General features: G+C 35.5%; 2 protein-coding genes across 4 annotated transcripts; one reads left to right on the top strand and one right to left on the bottom strand.

The window, feature by feature from the left end:
- Positions 1-272: 272 nt before the first annotated feature.
- On the bottom strand, positions 273-12407 carry LOC100179458 (tissue-type plasminogen activator). Of its 3 annotated transcripts, none has more exons than XM_026838286.1 (13): positions 12323-12407; positions 6116-6229; positions 5710-5798; positions 5268-5454; positions 4486-4889; positions 3774-3974; positions 3223-3417; positions 2798-2851; positions 2195-2348; positions 1730-1805; positions 1163-1385; positions 854-990; positions 273-549 (listed from the first exon to the last, which is right to left on the bottom strand). In XM_026838286.1, the coding sequence occupies exons 2-13, from the start codon at positions 6172-6174 to the stop codon at positions 349-351; spliced, it is 1980 nt and encodes a 659-aa protein (XP_026694087.1). In that variant the 5' UTR covers positions 6175-6229; positions 12323-12407; the 3' UTR covers positions 273-348. The 3 variants fall into 3 exon arrangements, with proteins under 3 accessions (XP_026694087.1, XP_026694086.1, XP_002126940.2); XM_026838285.1 differs by lacking the exon at positions 12323-12407 and adding an exon at positions 6654-6825 and having other exon boundaries at positions 6116-6226; XM_002126904.4 differs by lacking the exon at positions 12323-12407 and adding an exon at positions 6654-6824.
- LOC100177120 (methanethiol oxidase) lies at positions 8512-19060 on the top strand. The gene is made up of 11 exons (XM_002126928.5): positions 8512-8655; positions 11207-11415; positions 12329-12514; positions 12872-12992; positions 13311-13493; positions 13900-13955; positions 14350-14475; positions 15601-15679; positions 16185-16348; positions 16947-17116; positions 18449-19060. Exons 1-11 carry the CDS (start codon positions 8652-8654, stop codon positions 18609-18611), a joined length of 1461 nt encoding a protein of 486 aa, XP_002126964.1. The 5' UTR covers positions 8512-8651; the 3' UTR covers positions 18612-19060.
- Positions 19061-19303: the final 243 nt, after the last annotated feature.

The following is a 19303-nucleotide window of genomic DNA, read 5'->3' as shown; positions in this document are numbered from 1 at the left end:
AAATTTTATAACAGGGGTAAATCGTTTAAATACTTTTTAATGGTCCTAAACCAAATAAAACTAACTAACCGTCTTGTCATTGCTTAATACAACACAACAGTTTTGATACTATAGCTTTACAGAATTGACTTCTTTTCGGTTTTTACCTAAATTTTGAACCTGACTGTGTTGTAGACCTTGTGTTTGAGTAATGTAACAACAATAACATAATTACTTTTTAAACCAACAAAAGTTATATACTGCGTGGCTTACACATCATAAAAACTCTTTTCTTTTATGTTATCTTTATTTTAAAAGTGGGAACATAAAAAGCTTCGATAAAACCATACAATTAATCTAGTAACATCTTTAATTTGTTCCTGGAGTCCACACAGTGTCAGGATGTCCACACGTATTTCCAGTGATTGTCCGAATCCAGGAACTGAATGAGGTAACTCGTGTATAAACCCCAGGTTCTCCAACAACACCACATCTTCTACCATAACTTGTAATGCCATCAACATACCATCTGTCACCATGCTTACACATTAAAGGTCCTCCACTATCGCCCTGTAGTATAAGAATTTGTGTTGTGATTGAATACATGTAACCTATTCATCCGCACGTTGTCGAAAACGATAGTCATTATAACACAGGTGTTCTGTTTTATACACCTCGTGCTAGCATACGAATTACCTTGTATGTAACTTTACGAGTAGCTATACTGCTAGAGAAGTTATTTCAGTAATATCCTTCTCTTGTTTTCTAATTAATCAGATTTTAGTGACTCCACTCAAAGAGATACATAAAAGGTTATAATCAAAGAAATACATAAAAAAATGGTAATATTGAAAAGACAATAAAAACGACTCACCCTACAAGTATCATCTCCATCACCCCCCACACACATGTTGATATTTGGTCGGTAATACATGTAGAGTCTTTGACAAACATTGTTTAGTTTCACTTGTAGCCTGGCTTGCTTCAAATATTCATTTGTAGGCCCACGGTCTAAGTAAAGAATATTAGAATAAATAAGTTTCATCATTCTCTAGTCTTACATCATCTTATTAAACAGCAGCTGTTAAGAACGAAATGGATAAAACAAAACACCTAAGGTTTAACAATTGTTATTGAAAGTGTACACATGCATAAAACAAGATTTATTTATTCATACACTTACTGCGTGTTGACCCCCACCCCACAACATAACAGTGTGAACCAAAAGGGGGGCCCCATATTGAAGTCCCCATAGAGGGTAGATAGGTTGATGGCCGAGGCAAGCATGCTGGTCGTATAGTGTTTGACATTTCAACTGGAGTTCTAAGCTTTATTAACGCGATGTCATGAATGTTTCTTGTTACGTCATAAGAATCGTGTACAACAATACGTTCAGGTACTTGGCTCTGAAAAGAAAGTGGAATTGACAAAATATGTACAGAAAAAACTTGTCACTCAAAGTTACATACTCGGTAACTCGTAATTGTGCACAAGTGTATAAACAGAACGCCCATGTCTTAACAACTGTTTTAAGTAACAATAGTTTATTCATTCATTTAAAATTAATGACTTCTTTTTACTATTAAATACAGTTTTAGATTTATAAAAAAAAAAATAAGTTTGTATTAAATTACTACAGATTGTGAAAAATTACAAATAATTACAGTAAATTAATGCAAACCAATACATTTCACACTATATTCATATGTATTCTACTAATATCAGGATAGGTTTATTAAATCTGTCTTACCACTGTTTGTCTGTCTGGTTCATTGGATCTTCTAAATTTTCCTATTTTCACTAAATATACATTCATGTGTTGTAAACTGCAATAAAAAGTAAAATACATATTTCTGTTATAAACATGATGTACTAGCTTATTTTTACCCAAATAACTTTGTACATTTTTAACCATTAGAGTATTTTTAGAACTGTCATTTTGTCACTTTATCAAGAATTTTTATTATTGTGCATTGTTTTATTCTTTCGCTTATCGTCGAAGACATTTCTCCAATTTAGTGGTTACTAATGGATAGTCTATATTGTCAGCCATACAATATAAAAAAGTGATTACCTACAAAGTTACATATGTAGTAACTCGTAAGCTGGTATGAGATGTTATAATGACTGTCGTTTTCGGGACACGCGGATAAAGCAATTACAATCATTCATAATCAAGAGATAAACAGTTATGTAACTAAGTCGAAGCTCTTACTCTAAAGAATATCCCTGTTCCGATAAAAAGCAGTGAGCTGCAGTAAGAACCCATCCAGAGCATATAAGCGTGCCACCACATTGAAAAGTCCTTGGTATTCCTTTATGAACTTGTGTTGCCCACGGCCATGAGCCTTCATTTGCAGTCTCACCACCTATACAATAAAGATAAATAAAATTTATTTTGTTTTTAAGTCACGATAACTAAGACTGGGAAGTTCAGAAGAGCAAAAGGTGTGTAGTAATGGTAAAATAACAGTTGTTAAAGTACCTTTCTGGATAAAAGAGTAAAAAGAAATAACGTTTTAAATAAAATGATTTTACAACCAAAACGATAAAGATGTTGTAAACATCTGTGAATGAAAAAATAAAACCTATTTACACCTGCATGGTGGGGCAGCAACAGTCATTACAACGCAAGTGTTTTGTTTCATACACCTCATATTTGGTTTCCAGTTACCACATACGTAACTTTAAAGGAAATAATTTTTCTCTTTTTTGGGGTTTATTTTTAAGTATAACTTACATCGTGTAAAGGCGCTAGAAAATTGTTGTAATTTATAAACTAGATACAGTAGATAGAAAAGAAATGCTTAGTACTTGCCAACAATCCTGACTTGGTGAAGTAAATATTGCTTTCCACATTGAATAGGTTCAACTAAAAATAAATAAAAAACTGTTAGCATAAACTTACTCATTTTTACGAAAACAACAGTAAAAATTAGGTTATTTATGGAACAAAGAGGAGGATATCAACAGAAAACAACAGTTGCTAAAACACACAATGGATAAGAGTGTAAGAAAGAGTTCCAGTTAATGTGTATTGCACCCAATAGTCAAGGACAATCAAGGTGCTTAGTGACCACTGGGTTAAAGGACACATAGGCCTTACAGTATAGGTATCAGTGCTGGGCATTGAACCTGGCACCTTTTAGTTACAATGCAAGCACTTAACCACTGAGCCATATAACCAGAAATGCACAAAACCAAACACATTTACAGTAGAAATGAAAGACACATAAAATTTACCAGTTGGTGTTGGGCATAGAGCTCTTGGTATACATAAACCATCATTTAGTATTGGTAAGTTGTCTGGACACTTGCAGCCTGCTATACACTGGTCAGGTTGGGTTTGGCATGTAGTAGGCAAGTTGTCTGCATTTGCACAAGTTGCTGTACAGCGAGGCATGCATGTTGTGTAAACCATACCACCATCGCAGTACTCTGTAATGTTAAAACTAGAATTATAGTGTTTTTCATTATTTCTTAAGAGTAATTTATACATTGGGGGTGTATATATATCCTTTATGGTCACTGTCAAATATAACAATTGTTTCTTCTTATTGACAAATATACCTAACACATATGGTGTATTTATACACCTTGTGCTCGCTGTTGAATAGGAACGATGTGTTCTTATACACTAGGCATGCATGGTGTATTCATATACCTCATGATAGAATTCATTTAGTTTCTTACACACAAGATGTGTGAAACAGAACACCCATGTTATAACAACTGTCGTTTTTCCGGTCACATAAGGACAAAGCAAGTTACAATTATTCAAAACAAATTCTTACGTGCTCTACACTGTTCCCTGGTTAAACATCTAGTGTTTTGATAAACTGGTCTCTCTGCAGGGCAGCCACACCCAGGGAGACATACACTAAGTTCTTGGCATGCAGGATTCACAACCCGACCACCAACACATTGTTCATTGCAGAAGGTGGTGCAGTTTTTTGGGACATGCTCCCCAAAGCAGAACCCCGAAAGAGAAAGAGCTAGAAAAATTAATAAGTACCTTTATGGATAAAACAGAAAAAAGAAATAAAATTTTAAATAAAATGGTTTTACACCCAAAACAATAAAGATGTTGTTAACACCTGTAAATGAAAAAATATAACTTATTTATGCTCGCATAGCGAGCAGCGTTAAAAATGTCAATTTAAATGTCAAAAAATGTTAAAGCAGTAAAAATGTCAAAAAATGTTAAAAACTTTTTTATGCTCGCATAGCGAGTGATTGTTAAAAATGTCAATAAGAAAATAAAGTAGGTTGGGGTAAAATGATCCATAATTTTTCCCTTTTTTTAAAGGAATTTTTTAACAGATTTTTTGGGGTTATTAAAAATGTCAAAAAAGAAAATAGTAGGTTGGGATAAGATGATCCAGATTTTCATTCTTTTTTTGTTGATATATTTCTACAGCGAGCATGTCAGAGTTGGCCCATTGGCTCAATGTTATGCATGCTTAAAAATATTTTACTTATTCTATCTGAGTTGTATAAGCATACCTCTTGTTACACCTTCTTCAGTTGTTACAGCTGTTGTTGTAGCTGTTGTTGCTGTTGTTGCTGTTGTTGCTGTTGTTGCTGTTGTTGCTGTTGTTGCTGTTGTTGCTGTTGTTGCTGTTGTTGCTGTTGTTGTTGTAGGAATTGCTGTTGTTGCTGTTGTTGCTGTTGTTGTAGGAATTGCTGTTGTTGCGATACCACCAACGTTATTATAAGAGATTGAAAAACCACCAAAACCTCCCACACTGTCACTTACAAAACGGACATACACCTGTCCTACATATGACACATAGGTGGGTACGTTGTATTCAGTGCCACAGTACGATCTTGTCATGGTAGGGTTACCACTCAAGTCAAATAATGTAACTTTGTCAATACAACTTAGTACACATCCTAAGCAGAGGCTCCTGTATGAAGAAATGAAAGAATGTAACTTTATTCTTGTAGGGTGGGGAAAAGTCGGTTGATTTTTCACGGGTGTTCTGTTTCATATGTCTCGTGCTAGCTTATAGGTTATCATGCATGTTACTTAGTGAGTGATTATTTTTTCTGTATGTTTGACCAGTTAGACAACCCATTAGTGACCACTGGTTTGGAGCAATTGTCGTTAAGTGCCCTGCCAAAAGACACATACATCCAACAACGCCAGCAGCGACGAGCCAATAGCCTCTAGCTTATAGGCAAGCGCTAGCTGATGTGCTACGGCGCCAGACTGAAAAACTTGTAATTTGTGCAACTATATAAAGATACTAACGTGGTAAAGAGTTTAGATTTATAAACTATACCTTGGGGGTTCGAGTCGTAGGTTCCAGATTCGGACTTCTATTCTAAAACCTCTTTGCCCATTTATTTGCCAAATGCAGTCCTGGTTAGGGGGATACCCGTTAGGGTAATTTGGCGAAACAATAGTCCCGACACGTGACCATAAAATGTGTTGCCCCGTGCACACGGCCGAGCTTTTGCGAACCACGGCTGAAGTGAAAAAAAATGTATTAGATCGAGCCACGGGGTAATAGAGATACAGGAATGTGTAAAATACAAACCCCTAGTTTCCCAATCGAGTTTTGAACAATTACCAACGCTCTTTTAGAGTCGTGAGGCTACGGTTATAGAATTTGGTAAATATTCTTTGTTTACAACCAAATAAGAAGAAAAAAAGGATAAAAATGTCAAACTTCTTTTACCCTACTATATCTCTATATTTGATTAAAAAATACTTTTACTTACATGCACGAACGCATTGCCGTCCTTGTAGAACGAAGCCAGAACAACAAGTTTCTACAGAACGAGTGCAATTGCCCGGTATTTGACGTTCACTGTGGGGTAAAAATAAATTAACATATGTAACTGTTTCATATGTATCGTTTTGATCAATGAAAAAGAAAGACCGTTTTAATTAAAACATCAGAAAAAAAAGTAATTTACAGAAAGACGGCCATCGACAATACGTGTTATAAACAATAAGTAGGCAAGCCTATTTATCGAAAAGTATTGTGTAAAAGGTATTGCCCATTAAACCAAACATCGAAGACTTATATACCGATAAGTTGTACTAAATGATAAAGCGTTTTAATTAATTTTATTTTAGTAGATTTTTAATTTTTTTACGTATGCACATGCAGAAGTGTCCTACCTTGTACATAAAGACGGAAAAAATACGCAAAATGGATTTTGGCTTGGCGCTTGCATCATACAGGGAACTTGTATGTTTTCATAACACAATCCGGCCGTGTGTCGCTTCTCCCTACTATGTTAAACATATACGGTAAAGTCGGTACAAACACATATTTTTAACATATGGTAGGTTGGGGTAAAATGGGATGTTTTCATTCAACTTTCCCCCTTAAATTTAGTAGTAAATAAAACTATTTACATAATGATATAGCCTTATCATCACGAAGAGCGTTGAAATTTTATGGATAAAGGTTTCACTGAACCTAAAACACTATAAAGAAAGTAACTTAAATACATGCGCTGCAAACGCTATAATATAGCATATACTATATAGCATTCTACGCCGCAAAAACAAAGTCCTGTATCTATATCTATTACTGCAAAGGCGTTCATGCATTTTAAATCAAGTTCTTTATCTAGGCATTATAGCAAAATCGTGCATGCATTTAAAACTATAATCATACAATTGATAGACATGTATTAAAATGTGTATATACCTCTTTGCTTGTAAAAATACAGGTAAAACTATCAACAGAAAGCTGAAACATTTTGCATGCATATCCTATAGCTGCTGTTTTAACGTATAAATGCCAAACTTGCCTGTTCCTGCTTATAGGATGAATTGAAATTCAATCCAGTGCAAAACAATTCTCGGTCGCGACTCCTGTATGACGTCACAGAGCAGTGACATCGCTACAGCTTCGCCGCGGGGCTGGTGTCAGAAATAACCAGCAAGAAATAACGAGTAATTTAAACCGGCAAGTATAATTATTGGCTTATGATAACCAAATGTTCAAAGAGAAAAGGTCATCATTTTAATTCCCGACGCAAAAGACGCTGCTAATTTAAGTAATTTACTATACTGTTGCGTTAAATGACCGTAAATTATAAAACTGAGGCTCATATTATGGAAAATTCGACGAGGGCTTTACACAAATGATATTTAACAATACATTTTACTTATAACACTGAAAAAAAAACATACAAATATCAAGTGTATGCAAATGTTTTAATTTAGGGTAAATGCGATACTTGGAAATAGGCAAATCAAAATATCCCAGAAATTACCAACTGTATTATGACGTCAGAAACAAGCGGTTTGACGTATGAGGTTACGGCTTCGTAAAAATAGACATTCTGCCCTTGCAGCGTGTTGTAAATAGGAGATTAGGTTTACTTTGCTTTGACATTATACAGATTAAAAAGCTCACGAAATACATAACCGACAAATGTCAAGTCCAACGAATGATGTTAGTTATATATAGTAGAGCGGGAAAGATGGGACAAATTTAGCATTTAATATCCAAATATCCTAAACGTGCTTTAAACAATTAACAAAAGTTTATGGGAGTCGTGAAGATACGGGTTTATAATTATTTTAAATTTCTTTGTTTACTACGAAATGGGACGAGAAAATAGAATAAAAAGGTGTTCCATCTTCCCCCACCCTTGTTTATCCAACAGAATACAATTAGTTGGACTTGTAGTTTTAGTCTGTTTAATATTTCGTAGAACTTGATCCGGACTGTTTTTTGTTACGAGAATCGTCCAATTGCATGAGTGCTAGATCAGGACTAGATTACAGCGTGTTGAAGATGACTTGACTTGACTTGACTCTGACATACAATACAAATAACAAAGCTTTTACTAGTATTATGTTTAAATACAAATAGACACTTAAGCCCTTATTGCAGAAAACGTAATTGCTTTGGTACCGAAATTACCTTATAGATTCAAAAATCGAAATTAACTTGTTCGAAATTAACGTGTACCAGTTCTAGAGTCTGCAAACTATAGTTTTCGTTAATTTAGTTTACGGAAAAATATTTGCCGATTTTCTAAGCGGTTATACTGACCGTGATGTCTAAAACCAATGCGACCCCAAGGTATAATTTTTTCTGCTATGTACGCTAGGTGGAGCTATAATGCCACGTTTAGGCAGAAAGTTTAAATAGGCCACGTCAATAATGTTTTGCTGCAACCTTTGCAAACACTGCTGATAGGTGTACTTATAGTACAATGCCTGGAACTTTTATAAATGTGGTATAATACTGTAGGATAAGATATACCGCTATAACACATAATGTTCCACATTTCCTAATCATGTTTTAACGATTATATATATTTCCTTGATATAATTCCTTGAATGTTTTTCTTGACTACCAAATGAGACAGTACAATTTGAAAACATGGACCATCTTACCCCAACCTATTATATGCGCAAATGTGTTGGCGAAATATTGGGCGTTTCTTTTCTTGAGGTTAAGGATTCGTTTAAGCGAAGTTTGCTGGGATGTCAAACAAAAGCGAGCGAGTCGAGTAAGTTGCTCTGCCAATACAACTTGAGAGAAAGGCAGTTGTGTGCTTAGAGTGACATGCTATTAGGCCAGCGCACAAAACAAGGGAATTTTGTTTTTAGAGTTTCCCGTCAGAGCAGGTGGATCCACAACACTGGATAAACTTTGTAAGCTACAAGCAAAACGTGATCTTTTACAATGTGTAAGTACTGTGTTAAGTTTTGTTGTTTTTTGTGTTTAATATATATTACCAAATTTAATTTTTAATCCTTTTTTTCGTTTTAAGTGTAGCGTTTAATGAAAATTAGGTTGTGTTTTAAACGCGGCGTTTTTAAAGTAAGCGAAATTCACAACTTTAAAAACGTTTTGGTTACTTTCATATTTGGAAAATATCGTCAATACTTTCTTGCAATTGTCAGTACTAAAGCAAAAGCGGTTCAAAATACGTAAATATACATTGGATGCATATAGGGTACTAAAAATAGCCCACGACAGCATGACGTTGCATTTTTGGCAGCTGGGCCTGTTGTTACAGCAATGTAACTCGAACTGTATTAAAGTTTCTAAGAATTAGGGAGTCTATTTTCCGTCTGCAGTAGTTCGACCATAGAAAAAAGTTCACGTTATATTAACACACATATGCTATATAGTAGGGTTGGGTATGATGTTCAACGTTTTCGTTCTCTTTTCTCGCCCAATTTAGTAGCGAACAAAGAATTTTTATACACAAAACTATATAACCGTATCCTCACGACTCTGAAAGAGCGTTTTTAATTGTTCAAAACACGATCAGGAAATATGGAATTTAAGTGCCACCGGTATCTACCTTACACCACAGTTAAAATCTCTATTGGCATTTCCATTTACGTATGGCAATTCGCGAAACACAGCTCGAATATATTTGCCCACGGGCACAGAAACGTTTTCAAATAGCTAATCCATTCATTTTCCAACTGAAGTATTGAAACGTATTAAACTGCTGACCTTATACCTATATGTATTTTCCATGTTGCGTGAAATTTAAACCATCTTTATCGCAAATATTTGCTAACGTTGGCTCTTATTGTATGTACCTTGGCCATGAAAACAATTTGATTGGCACAGGCCGGAAATTAGTAATCTGTATAATTGCCGACGTAGTTCAGAGCTAAAAGAGAAATAAAACACTCACGCAAACAAAATTTTCCTAATGCGCTTCTTATCAAATTCATGCGGTCTGAAGTGTGGACAACTTGACTGAAAGTATTCGGTTTCCAAAAGTGCGATACATATAGTAGGATGGGGGAAGATGGGACACCTTTAACACATAATATCCAAATAACCTGATCTTGTTTTTAACATTAAACAACGGTCTATGGTAGTCGTGAGGATACGGTTTTATAATTTTTTGGTTGTTCTTTGTTTACTACCAAATGGAACGAGAAAATAGAATAAAAAGGTGTCTCATCTTCCCCCACCCTACTATATGTCAATTCTAATTGACAATTCAAACACTTGACTATTTGGCTTTGAATTCAATAGATGGACGAATTATGCACCTTGTGTTTGCGTACGTTTCAAATTGGGTGGTAAAAGTTTTTCTAATCCTAGTCATACCCACACGACGTTACCACAAACAAGTTTGTTTTGTACATAAGTTATGTTCGATATAACACCTAGTATGATACAGTGCAATTAATCAACGTCTTTAAGGTACGCGAAATAGAAAAGTATGCGAAAACTTATTCTTTATGAAGAAGAAGAGTTTAACAATAATTCTAAGACAGCTTTACCGTTTGTGGCCTAAAAACCTAACATGTCAAGTCTTCTGGGTTAAATCAATGCGGGAAATAGTTGTGGTGGTTGGTATCTTAAATTAAACACAGGTTATCGCCGTGTATTATTTTATGCTCAATGCAAAAAAAGCATGCTGATCAAATAAGATGTGAATACTTATTGTACAACATGCATATATTTAAGTTTCATTGCCAAATTTACAGCAGTTTTTAAGCGCATCGCGTGAGTGTCCGTTTCCGGCTGGTGATTTACTGCGATTCGTCGCCTTGTGTCTTTAAATAACATTTCTTTTATAAATTCCTCGTACCTGCCTACTGTTGCACTCAACGATGCAGAACCGTTATGGTTCCTCGGTTAGGGCTATCGCGTTAAGTTACACTTTAAGGTGTGCCCAAGCATCTTTAAGGAATTTATTACTCAAAAATGTTATGCATTTTTTAAAAAGAGTGTATAGATTATGCCTCATGTTATACCGTTGCGCCTTTCAACTTTGCCCTTTTAGTAACACACATTTGCACGGTCAGTGGTTCTTGCAAACGTGCATCTGCTGAGCGTTTTTAACTAGACCAGCCTTTCTGAAACGTGCAAACGTCCCAAAGTTTTTGAAAACCTTATCTTGTATTGATACTTTTTATCAGCGATCCGCGTAATTTAATTTTTTTAAAAAAGTTCAAAAATATAACCACCTATAACAAAGTTACACGCGTGGTAACTCGTAAGCAGGTAGGAGGTGTATGAGACAGAACAATCTTATTAGAACTAACTATCGTTGCCTATCCAGCCCGTGAGGATAAACAAGTAACATTTATTCATTCTTTTGTTAATTCTTAAAGCAAACTGTTTTAGGGGTGTATAAAACAAAGCGCCCGTGCTATAACAACTGTCAATGCCCGAAAAAGGGGGATTTAAGTTATATTCATTCATTCATTCATTCATTCATTCATTCATTCATTCATTAAGTTTATTCATTTTTACAGCGAACAGAGTCGAAGCAATATCTAAACATCTCGAGTCATCATGCTGCAAATCTGCTACAGGACCAGGTTACAGGTCTCCAATAGATGCAATGAAAGCGCCCAAGGAGAAACTGCTTTACATACCATGTATTTATCGCAATACACCAATTTCCCAGCCAGACTATCTAGCTACTATTGATATGGATGAAAGCTCGCCCACATTCTGTCAGGCATGTATTTTTTTACGTTTTTTTAGATATAGTAGGGTGGGGAAAGACGGGCACATTTAGCACGTAATATAAAAAATATCCTGATCGTGTTTTAAACAATTAACAGCAGTCTATAGGGGTCGGGAGGAAAATATTGTATAAAAAGGTGTCCCATCTTCTCCCATCCTACTATATGAACTTTAATGTTGTAAAATTCCGTATCCTCACGACCACTTTTTATGTCCGTACCCTCACGAATCTCATAGGCTATTGTTAATTATTTAAAACACGATCAGTAAGTATAGATTTAAGTGCCAATGGTATTGGATCTTAACCTACTATATGGTATATTACATTATGTCATTTGGGGTGTAACGGTCGCGCCTTTTATCAAAAAAATTATGTACTTCTGTTTTATTAATAAGCGTGTTATATAAATTTTTCGATCTTTGTTACCGTGACTAAAGAGACAAAATAAAGTCATTCATTGACTCACTTTACTGTATACGCTGCGGCTTTTAGTTCTGGTTTCACAAAGCGTGGCGGTTTATTCAATGTTAAAACAGCCTAAGGCCTATGCTGAGTTTTGGGTATTGTGTTGCACAGACTTGTTCTTAAATCACATGTCGTTTAGCGTGCTTTGCCACAATAAGACTTGAAACGGATACACTTTTGGGTTGCTGGACCGTAATTACATATATAGTATAGGTCAGAGTAAAATCGTCTATGTTTCTCTTTACCGTCTCACTTAGTAGTAAACAACGAATACTTAAACAATTATTTAACTGTATCCTCACCACTCTTAAAGAGCTTTGTTAATTGGTAAAACACGAAGTTGAAATACGAAACATCCTATTCTAACACTTATACCGCGCAAAACAATACAACATAACATCGATAACAAACTATTAAACTAAAACAGGCTTACCTTTAGGTCATAGATCGTTTAGATCTTCCAAATATGAACGATGAGATCCACCACACGGGTTGGAACTCTTGCAGCAGTTGCTTTCATGATCCTTCGAAGAAACGACGTCTGTTTATCCTGCCAGGATTGGTGTCCAGCAGATTGTACGCAGTAGATGTGGATACTGACCCAAAGAAACCAAGAATTGAGAAGGTAATAGGAAAATACTTTGGTTCAAATGAATAAATGAATGAATGTAACTGCTTTATCCTCGCGTGGCAGGAAACGAAAGTCGTTATACCACGGTTTTGTTCTGTTTCATACACCTCGTGACAGCTTTCGAGTTACCACGTATTTCAATGCGTTGGTGTTTATTGTGTATGCGGTTGGCATTTTGGAACAAAGAATATTCCAATAACCGCATATCCCAACGACTCTAATAAAGCGTTGTTATAAAAACGATTAGAAATATGGGTTAACAGACTAAATTACTGTTGTACAGTACTATACGTACAAAAACAAATTTAAATATACGGCGTATATTTGCATAACTTCGTTCTGTACTTCTAGGTAGTCGAACCGACCGAAATATTCCACCGCACAGGATTGGCGAACCCTCATACTGTACATTGTATTCCTGGTGGTCAGATTATGATAAGTACCATTGGTGACCCATCTGGTAACGGAAAAGGTAAAAACTTGTGCATGAAAATATTTGAGAATTTTTTAAGCGAGGAGACAAATTTTTTTCGTTAAAAACAAAATAACCTGCGTCCTACTTTATTGCGTAGTTATAAGTTATATTCGATTCTACGTGGGTGAAGTTGACGTACAGTATGGCTTGACGTAACTTATTACCAAAATAAAAATTACTTGAAAAGCAATTTATTTAAAAGCAGCAAATACATATATTCATACTTTTCATAACTTTCGCACGTACATTTTTTCAAGTGACTACACCAATAGGCCAAACTATACCAAAGCAGTAAAACACAACGAATTTTTTTAGGCGGATTTCTTATCCTTGATTCTGAAACCTTTGAACTAATTGGAAACTGGGAAGCACCTGGACACAATACGCCGTTCGGGTACGATTTCTGGTACCAGCCTCGTCATAATGTAATGATAAGCACGGAATGGGGACATCCTAAGAAACTACTGAAGGAGTTTAACCCTGATGATGCAGCAGCAGGTAAAACTTGTCTTAGAATGTAATGCTAACCTTTTTAACCAGAGAAAACATTTTACAGAATTTATGTTAATTTGTTAACGATTTTTTTCAAAATTATTAAGTTTTAGTGAATGAATATAACTTATGCTCGCGTGGCGAGGAAAAACGGCAGTTGTTATAACACGGGTGTTCTGTTCCAAACACTTCGTGCTCGCTTACGAGTTACCAGCACGTATAACGTTGTCGATTTTTTTTGTAGTGTATACCTGGCATATTAAAAAACCATATAAGGAACCGCCGGGTAATACAGAATTTCTGTTCGACCGTCATGGATTTCCAATTGATGATGCCAGTTCTTTCAGCTGTTTTTGACATATATACTTTAAACTGGTTAAAACCGTTTTCTATCGTATTTGTTTCTTTCTAGGACATTATGGGCACTGTTTACACGTATGGGACTGGGAAAAACATGAACTGATTCAGGTATCACATAGGTTGCATCAAAATTATGTGCTGTTATTCAAGACTTCTCGGTCACATTAATAACTCCTGCTTTTAAAAAGTTGCCCTGACTGAATATAAACTGCATTAACTTGTCTGGATAAATACTGTTACAACGTATAGTCGGCCGGGGTAATTTGATAACTGTGTGTTTATTCTCTTTCCGGTCCCATTTGATAGTAAACAAAGAACAGTCAAAGAACTATATAACCGTATAGCCTCTAAACGATCGTTGTTAATTGTTAAAACACGTTTATAGGAAACACGGGATATTATCCGCTAGCATTTTCCCATCTTACCCCACAGTGCAATATATGTTAACACTACAATCAATCACCATATACAGACAATGTTAATTACCGTATATTTATCCCAGGATATAGATTTGGGGCCAAATGGAATGATTCCGTTGGAGATACGGTTTTTGCATGACCCGTCAGCAACTGAAGGATTCGTCGGCTGTGCACTAAGCAGTACAGTGTTCAGGTTCTTTAAAACCAAGGTAAAGTATGAGCTTTTAAAGCTACTCTAATATATAGTAGGGTAGGGAAAGATGAGACAGCATTGTTTAAAACACGGTCAGGATATTTGGATATTATATGCCAAAGGTGTTCCATCTCCCCTCCACCCTAATACATAGCAGGCCCTTTACACTAATGCAGGTAGACTGTATACCCAAATGGTAGCTAGTTAACTGATCTTACACCTATCATCACTGTGATGTCAACAAAGAAAACATTCAAATTGGATTCGGTTTGTTTTCATAAAGTATTACCAGGCTACTAGCTACCGTTCAGTTGGTAAAAGCTAGACGTTTTTGAACCTGTTATTTTTACATAACGTGGTAATTTGCAATGTATAGTTGAGCGCATATTATTAAAGTTAACTTTAAACGTTTTGTTCGTAAAGATACGATTTTATAATTCTTATGTTCTTTGTTTACTACTAAATGGGACGATAAAACAGAACGACAAAATGTCCCATCGCTCCCACCCTACTATAGGCTACTTTGTTCAAGTTTTTTGCTACTTTGTTCAAGTTTAATAGAGACTGCACCCTATAGCCACTGCTGAAGGTCGTGGGAGTATATTTATACACGTAGCAAATATTTGCTTAAGAATGTGCATGATAACGAATACCTGGAGCACTGGATCAGCATTTTTATACGCTATAGGATATTTTTACCATGTATAGCAATTTACTAATTAACTTAAACGCAAATATTAGAATAGTTTTAGTTGCATAAATGATACAATATCCTTACCTAATTTGACATGCTCTACAGACTGTACACGTGCTACTGGTTACCATGCTTTAATAATATGATTCTGTAAGATATAAGTTACGATACTGTTAGCACATATTATCCCATATTTCCTGATCGTGTTTATTACAATTAACCACTCTATTTTAAAGTCGCGTGGCTACGGTTATATAATTTTATAAATATTCTTTGTTTACTACCAATTGGGGTGAGAACAGACACACTTTTAAACTGACCCTTTTATTCATTGCCCGTTTTAACAACTGTTGTTTTGCTGTTGATTTCCTTCTTTTTGTTCTTTAAATAACATGATCTTCGCTATTCAAAAAAAATAAATAAAAAATATGTTATATTTACATACAGAAAGGAGATTGGGACGCTGAACAAGTTATTGCGATTCCACCTAAAAAGGTGGAGGGGTGGGCTTTGCCGGACATGCCCGGTTTGTTTACCATTTATAGTAGAAAAGTTACAATATAATAAGGTGGGGGAGATGGGACACCTTTAGCGCATAATATCCAAATAATCTGATCGTGTTTCATTAATTAACAAGGGTCTATGGGAGTCGTGAGGATGCGGTTTTATAATTCTTTGAAAGATAGAACGAGGAAATAGAAAGAAAACGTATCCCATCTTCCCCAATCCTACTATATATATTACTTTAAAATATCCCAAAGTCTATTCTGTATTAGTTAGATGGCGTCGCAGATATATATTGACAAATGGTTTTCTTAAGAAGTTAACTACAAGGTTAAATTTGCTTTGCCCTAATGTTTAACCATACTCCTATGCCTCTAATAGTGTTTCCTAATACAACAAACCGCAAAGCACAGATTACAATGGGTTCTATATTAGAAATAAAAACCTCAACCCTGCTTTAATACAGACACAAATATTTAATCATTTAAAGTTTGCTTTTGCCGCCATTAATGGGCCCTATTTCTCAGGTCTTATAACTGACATTATACTTTCAATGGACGACCGTTTCTTGTATTTTTCTAACTGGCTGCACGGGGATATTCGCCAATACGATGTTACGGATACAAAGAACCCAAAATTGGTTGGCCAGATTTTCTTGGGCGGAAGCATTTGTACTGATGGAGGCGTTAAGGTAACTAAACCTCATGCTCGCTGTCAGGTTATAATATGGGCGCCTTCATATACACCCAACACACATGGTGTATTCACACACCTCATGCTCACTGTCGAGTTATAACATGGGTGTCTTCTTATACACCAGACACACATAGTGCATTCATATGTTCACTGTCGGGTTTTATAGCGTGGGTTTATATCTTATAGACAGTATACATGGTATATTCATACACCTCATCCTCACTGTCGACGTATGTAATCTGACATATAACTTATACACATAATTAGCACAAGATACTGGTTTTATTGTCACATTTTTTTAAATGCCTGTCAGTATTAGTGGTGTTAATTGTCATTCAACCTGAGGAAGACAACTTTTACAGAACATCGGTACACGCACTTAAATGTCAAAAGTGCCGTTATACAAGTGTAATATGCCCTGTAGCTGCAATTAATACACAACATTATTTCTACATTACATCGAATTCTTAAGGGTTTACAACAAATTCCAAAATAATCCGACGTTTTAACAAATTCTTAAACATTTTACAAATTCCTAATAAAAACCACATTTACAACAAATTCTTAAACATTTACAATTTTTTTTTATCCAGGTAACCAAAGACACCGAGCTAAAGTCACAGCCTGCCCCTGCGTTTATTGGCGGGAAGAAAATACAAGGAGGCCCCCAGATGTTACAATTAAGTTTGGACGGGAAACGACTTTATGTTACCTCTTCTCTGTACAGTGGATGGGATAAGCAATTTTACCCGGACATGATGAAGTAAGGCGATATAGTTGTATATAAAGTAGGATAGGGAAGATGGGACACCTTTTTATTCTATTTTTTCGTCCCATTTGGTAGTAAACAAAGCACATTCAGAGAATTATAAAACCGTATCCTCACGACTCCTATAGGCCGTTGTTAGTTGTTTAAAACACGAACATAATATTTGGATAATATGTACTAAAGATGTCTCATTATTAGGATATAGGGCAGAGTTGGCCCTCGCATTACATCTGCATACTAGAGTAAAATAAAAACGGTCACTTACAAAATATGTTTGCTTTTACCAACAACGTATGCTAATCGTATTAGAATAATAAGAGTCACAAATTTACTGAAATGTAGGCCAGATTTGGTACATTAGCAAATATACATATGTAGGATAAATGAAAAACAACTTAACGTCATTCACAATATACGATTGCTACGACTATATATTGCAACGCATGTTATCCCGTGCGTTTGAAAAGTGTCACAAACGCTGCAATGAAATGCAGCGAGTAAATGTCTACATTAACATACGTGATTGCCAGAAGCTAATATTTGAATTTCTGACTCGACAAAACTCAACGTTGTATGGAATTTCTACAAAATAAATCTTAACTGTGTAATTGCGAAACCGCTGAGTTAAACTGTAACTGTAAAAACCGCAGCGTCGGTTCTTTCATGAATTTATACCGCATATGGCACTTAGTATTGGAAAAAGTAATGTATGCCTTTTATTTTAAATACTGTCCCAACACGTTTCATATATTTGGCTGCCCAAGTTACTTTATACACTTTTGGTCCTGTACACAGTTTGCAAAGTATGCCTTTCGTTTTAATACTGCCCAGCAAAGGTATTACATTTCTTTCTAAAAATAATTTACATTTCATATAAGTTCTTAATACCGTGCTCGGCTTATACATAGTTTATAACTTGGTTCAACTCTATCTAAAACACAACTAACCAGCTCTCGCGTCTACACGAAACGTTAGAAAAGCGAGACTTGCAAAATGCCCAGTGCGCTTTGCCTGATAAAAAGGTACAGAAAGCGTAGAAGCGATAATGACTAAAACGACGCGACTTCATTTGGTAGTAAACAAAGAACATTTAAGAATTGTTAAACTGTATCCTCACGACTCCCATAGACCCTTTTGATATTACGTGCTAAAGGTGTCCCGTTTTTCCTCACCGTACTGTTTCATTCGTTGGTATCTAAATATAAATATGTTGAGTTAATGCGCCAACGTGGCCGAAATCTTACGCCTTCTGACAGGGATCATACCATACAGAATACAACATAAGTCTCAGTGTTTCCTAAATATTAATTCTTTCCTATTTTAAAGCTCTGGGTCACATCTGCTACAAATCGACGTAAACACTGAAACTGGGGGATTGAGCTTGAACAGAAACGTATTCGTTGACTTTGGAAACGAACCAAAAGGGCCAGTTCTCGCTCACGAGATACGTTACCCTGGAGGCGACTGCACGTCTGATATCTGGATCTAAAGCTAAATCCAAACTTCAATTAAAATTTAAATCTCGTTTTTTAATAACTTTAACGTTTTCAGTAGGTTGGGGTAAAATGGCTCAAGTTTCATTCGTTTGGTCGTCCCATTTGGTTGAAATTGTATAGTATTTACAAAGTCATATAACCGTATTCTCACGACTTTAAAATGGTGTTATTATAATTGTTAAAATAAACAAATATGAAATATGGGATATTATGTGCTAACGGTGTTATCCATCTTACCCCACAGTACTTTAATCTCGTTTAACTATAACGTTACAAATTGTGTACATATCTAATTCAGTGCTGTAACTTTTTCATCTAATAATTCGAGCGTTCTGGTTTCGTTTTGTTTGCTATTTGAGTGCCAACTAAACTATGCTGCAATTGTAAAACGCATTCTCTGCGAATGTTGCTGAATAAAATCATCTGTATAAATGAACATTAAGATATCTATGTTGGTATTACGTGCTCAATGGGTGGCGCTAGAAGTTCAGTCGAACAACTGGGTTACGATTCGATAGACGAGAAATATACAAAGTAATATGAAACAACCACAAGCTACATATATGTGGTAACTTGTAAGCGGGCACGAGGCGTATGAAACAGAACGATCGTGTCCTAACGACAATGGCTTTGTTGCTATATAGCCTACTGTTTTTTTTTAATCTTCGCTACCGTAATCAAAGAG

Source organism: Ciona intestinalis, unplaced genomic scaffold, assembly GCF_000224145.3.
Source record: "Ciona intestinalis unplaced genomic scaffold, KH HT000070.2, whole genome shotgun sequence".
NCBI classification, from domain to species: Eukaryota; Metazoa; Chordata; class Ascidiacea; order Phlebobranchia; family Cionidae; genus Ciona; species Ciona intestinalis.
The sequence above is the reverse complement of the archived record's forward strand: the minus strand, read 5'-3'. Positions and strand labels throughout refer to the sequence as shown.

Bases quoted from the DNA above. Each gene is read 5' to 3' on its own strand.
- LOC100179458 (XM_002126904.4), bottom strand. From the start codon at position 6,715: ATGCATGCAAAATGTTTCAGCTTTCTGTTGATAGTTTTACCTGTATTT. The intron at 6,230-6,653 runs GTATATACACAT...TGTTTAACATAG, and splicing joins GTATTTTTACAAGCAAAGAG to TAGGGAGAAGCGACACACGG. The intron at 5,799-6,115 runs GTAGGACACTTC...TTTACCCCACAG, and splicing joins TTTCCGTCTTTATGTACAAG to TGAACGTCAAATACCGGGCA.
- LOC100177120 (XM_002126928.5), top strand. The intron at 11,416-12,328 runs GCATGTATTTTT...GCTTACCTTTAG, and splicing joins GCTCGCCCACATTCTGTCAG to GTCATAGATCGTTTAGATCT. The intron at 13,494-13,899 runs GTAAAACTTGTC...GTTTCTTTCTAG, and splicing joins CCCTGATGATGCAGCAGCAG to GACATTATGGGCACTGTTTA.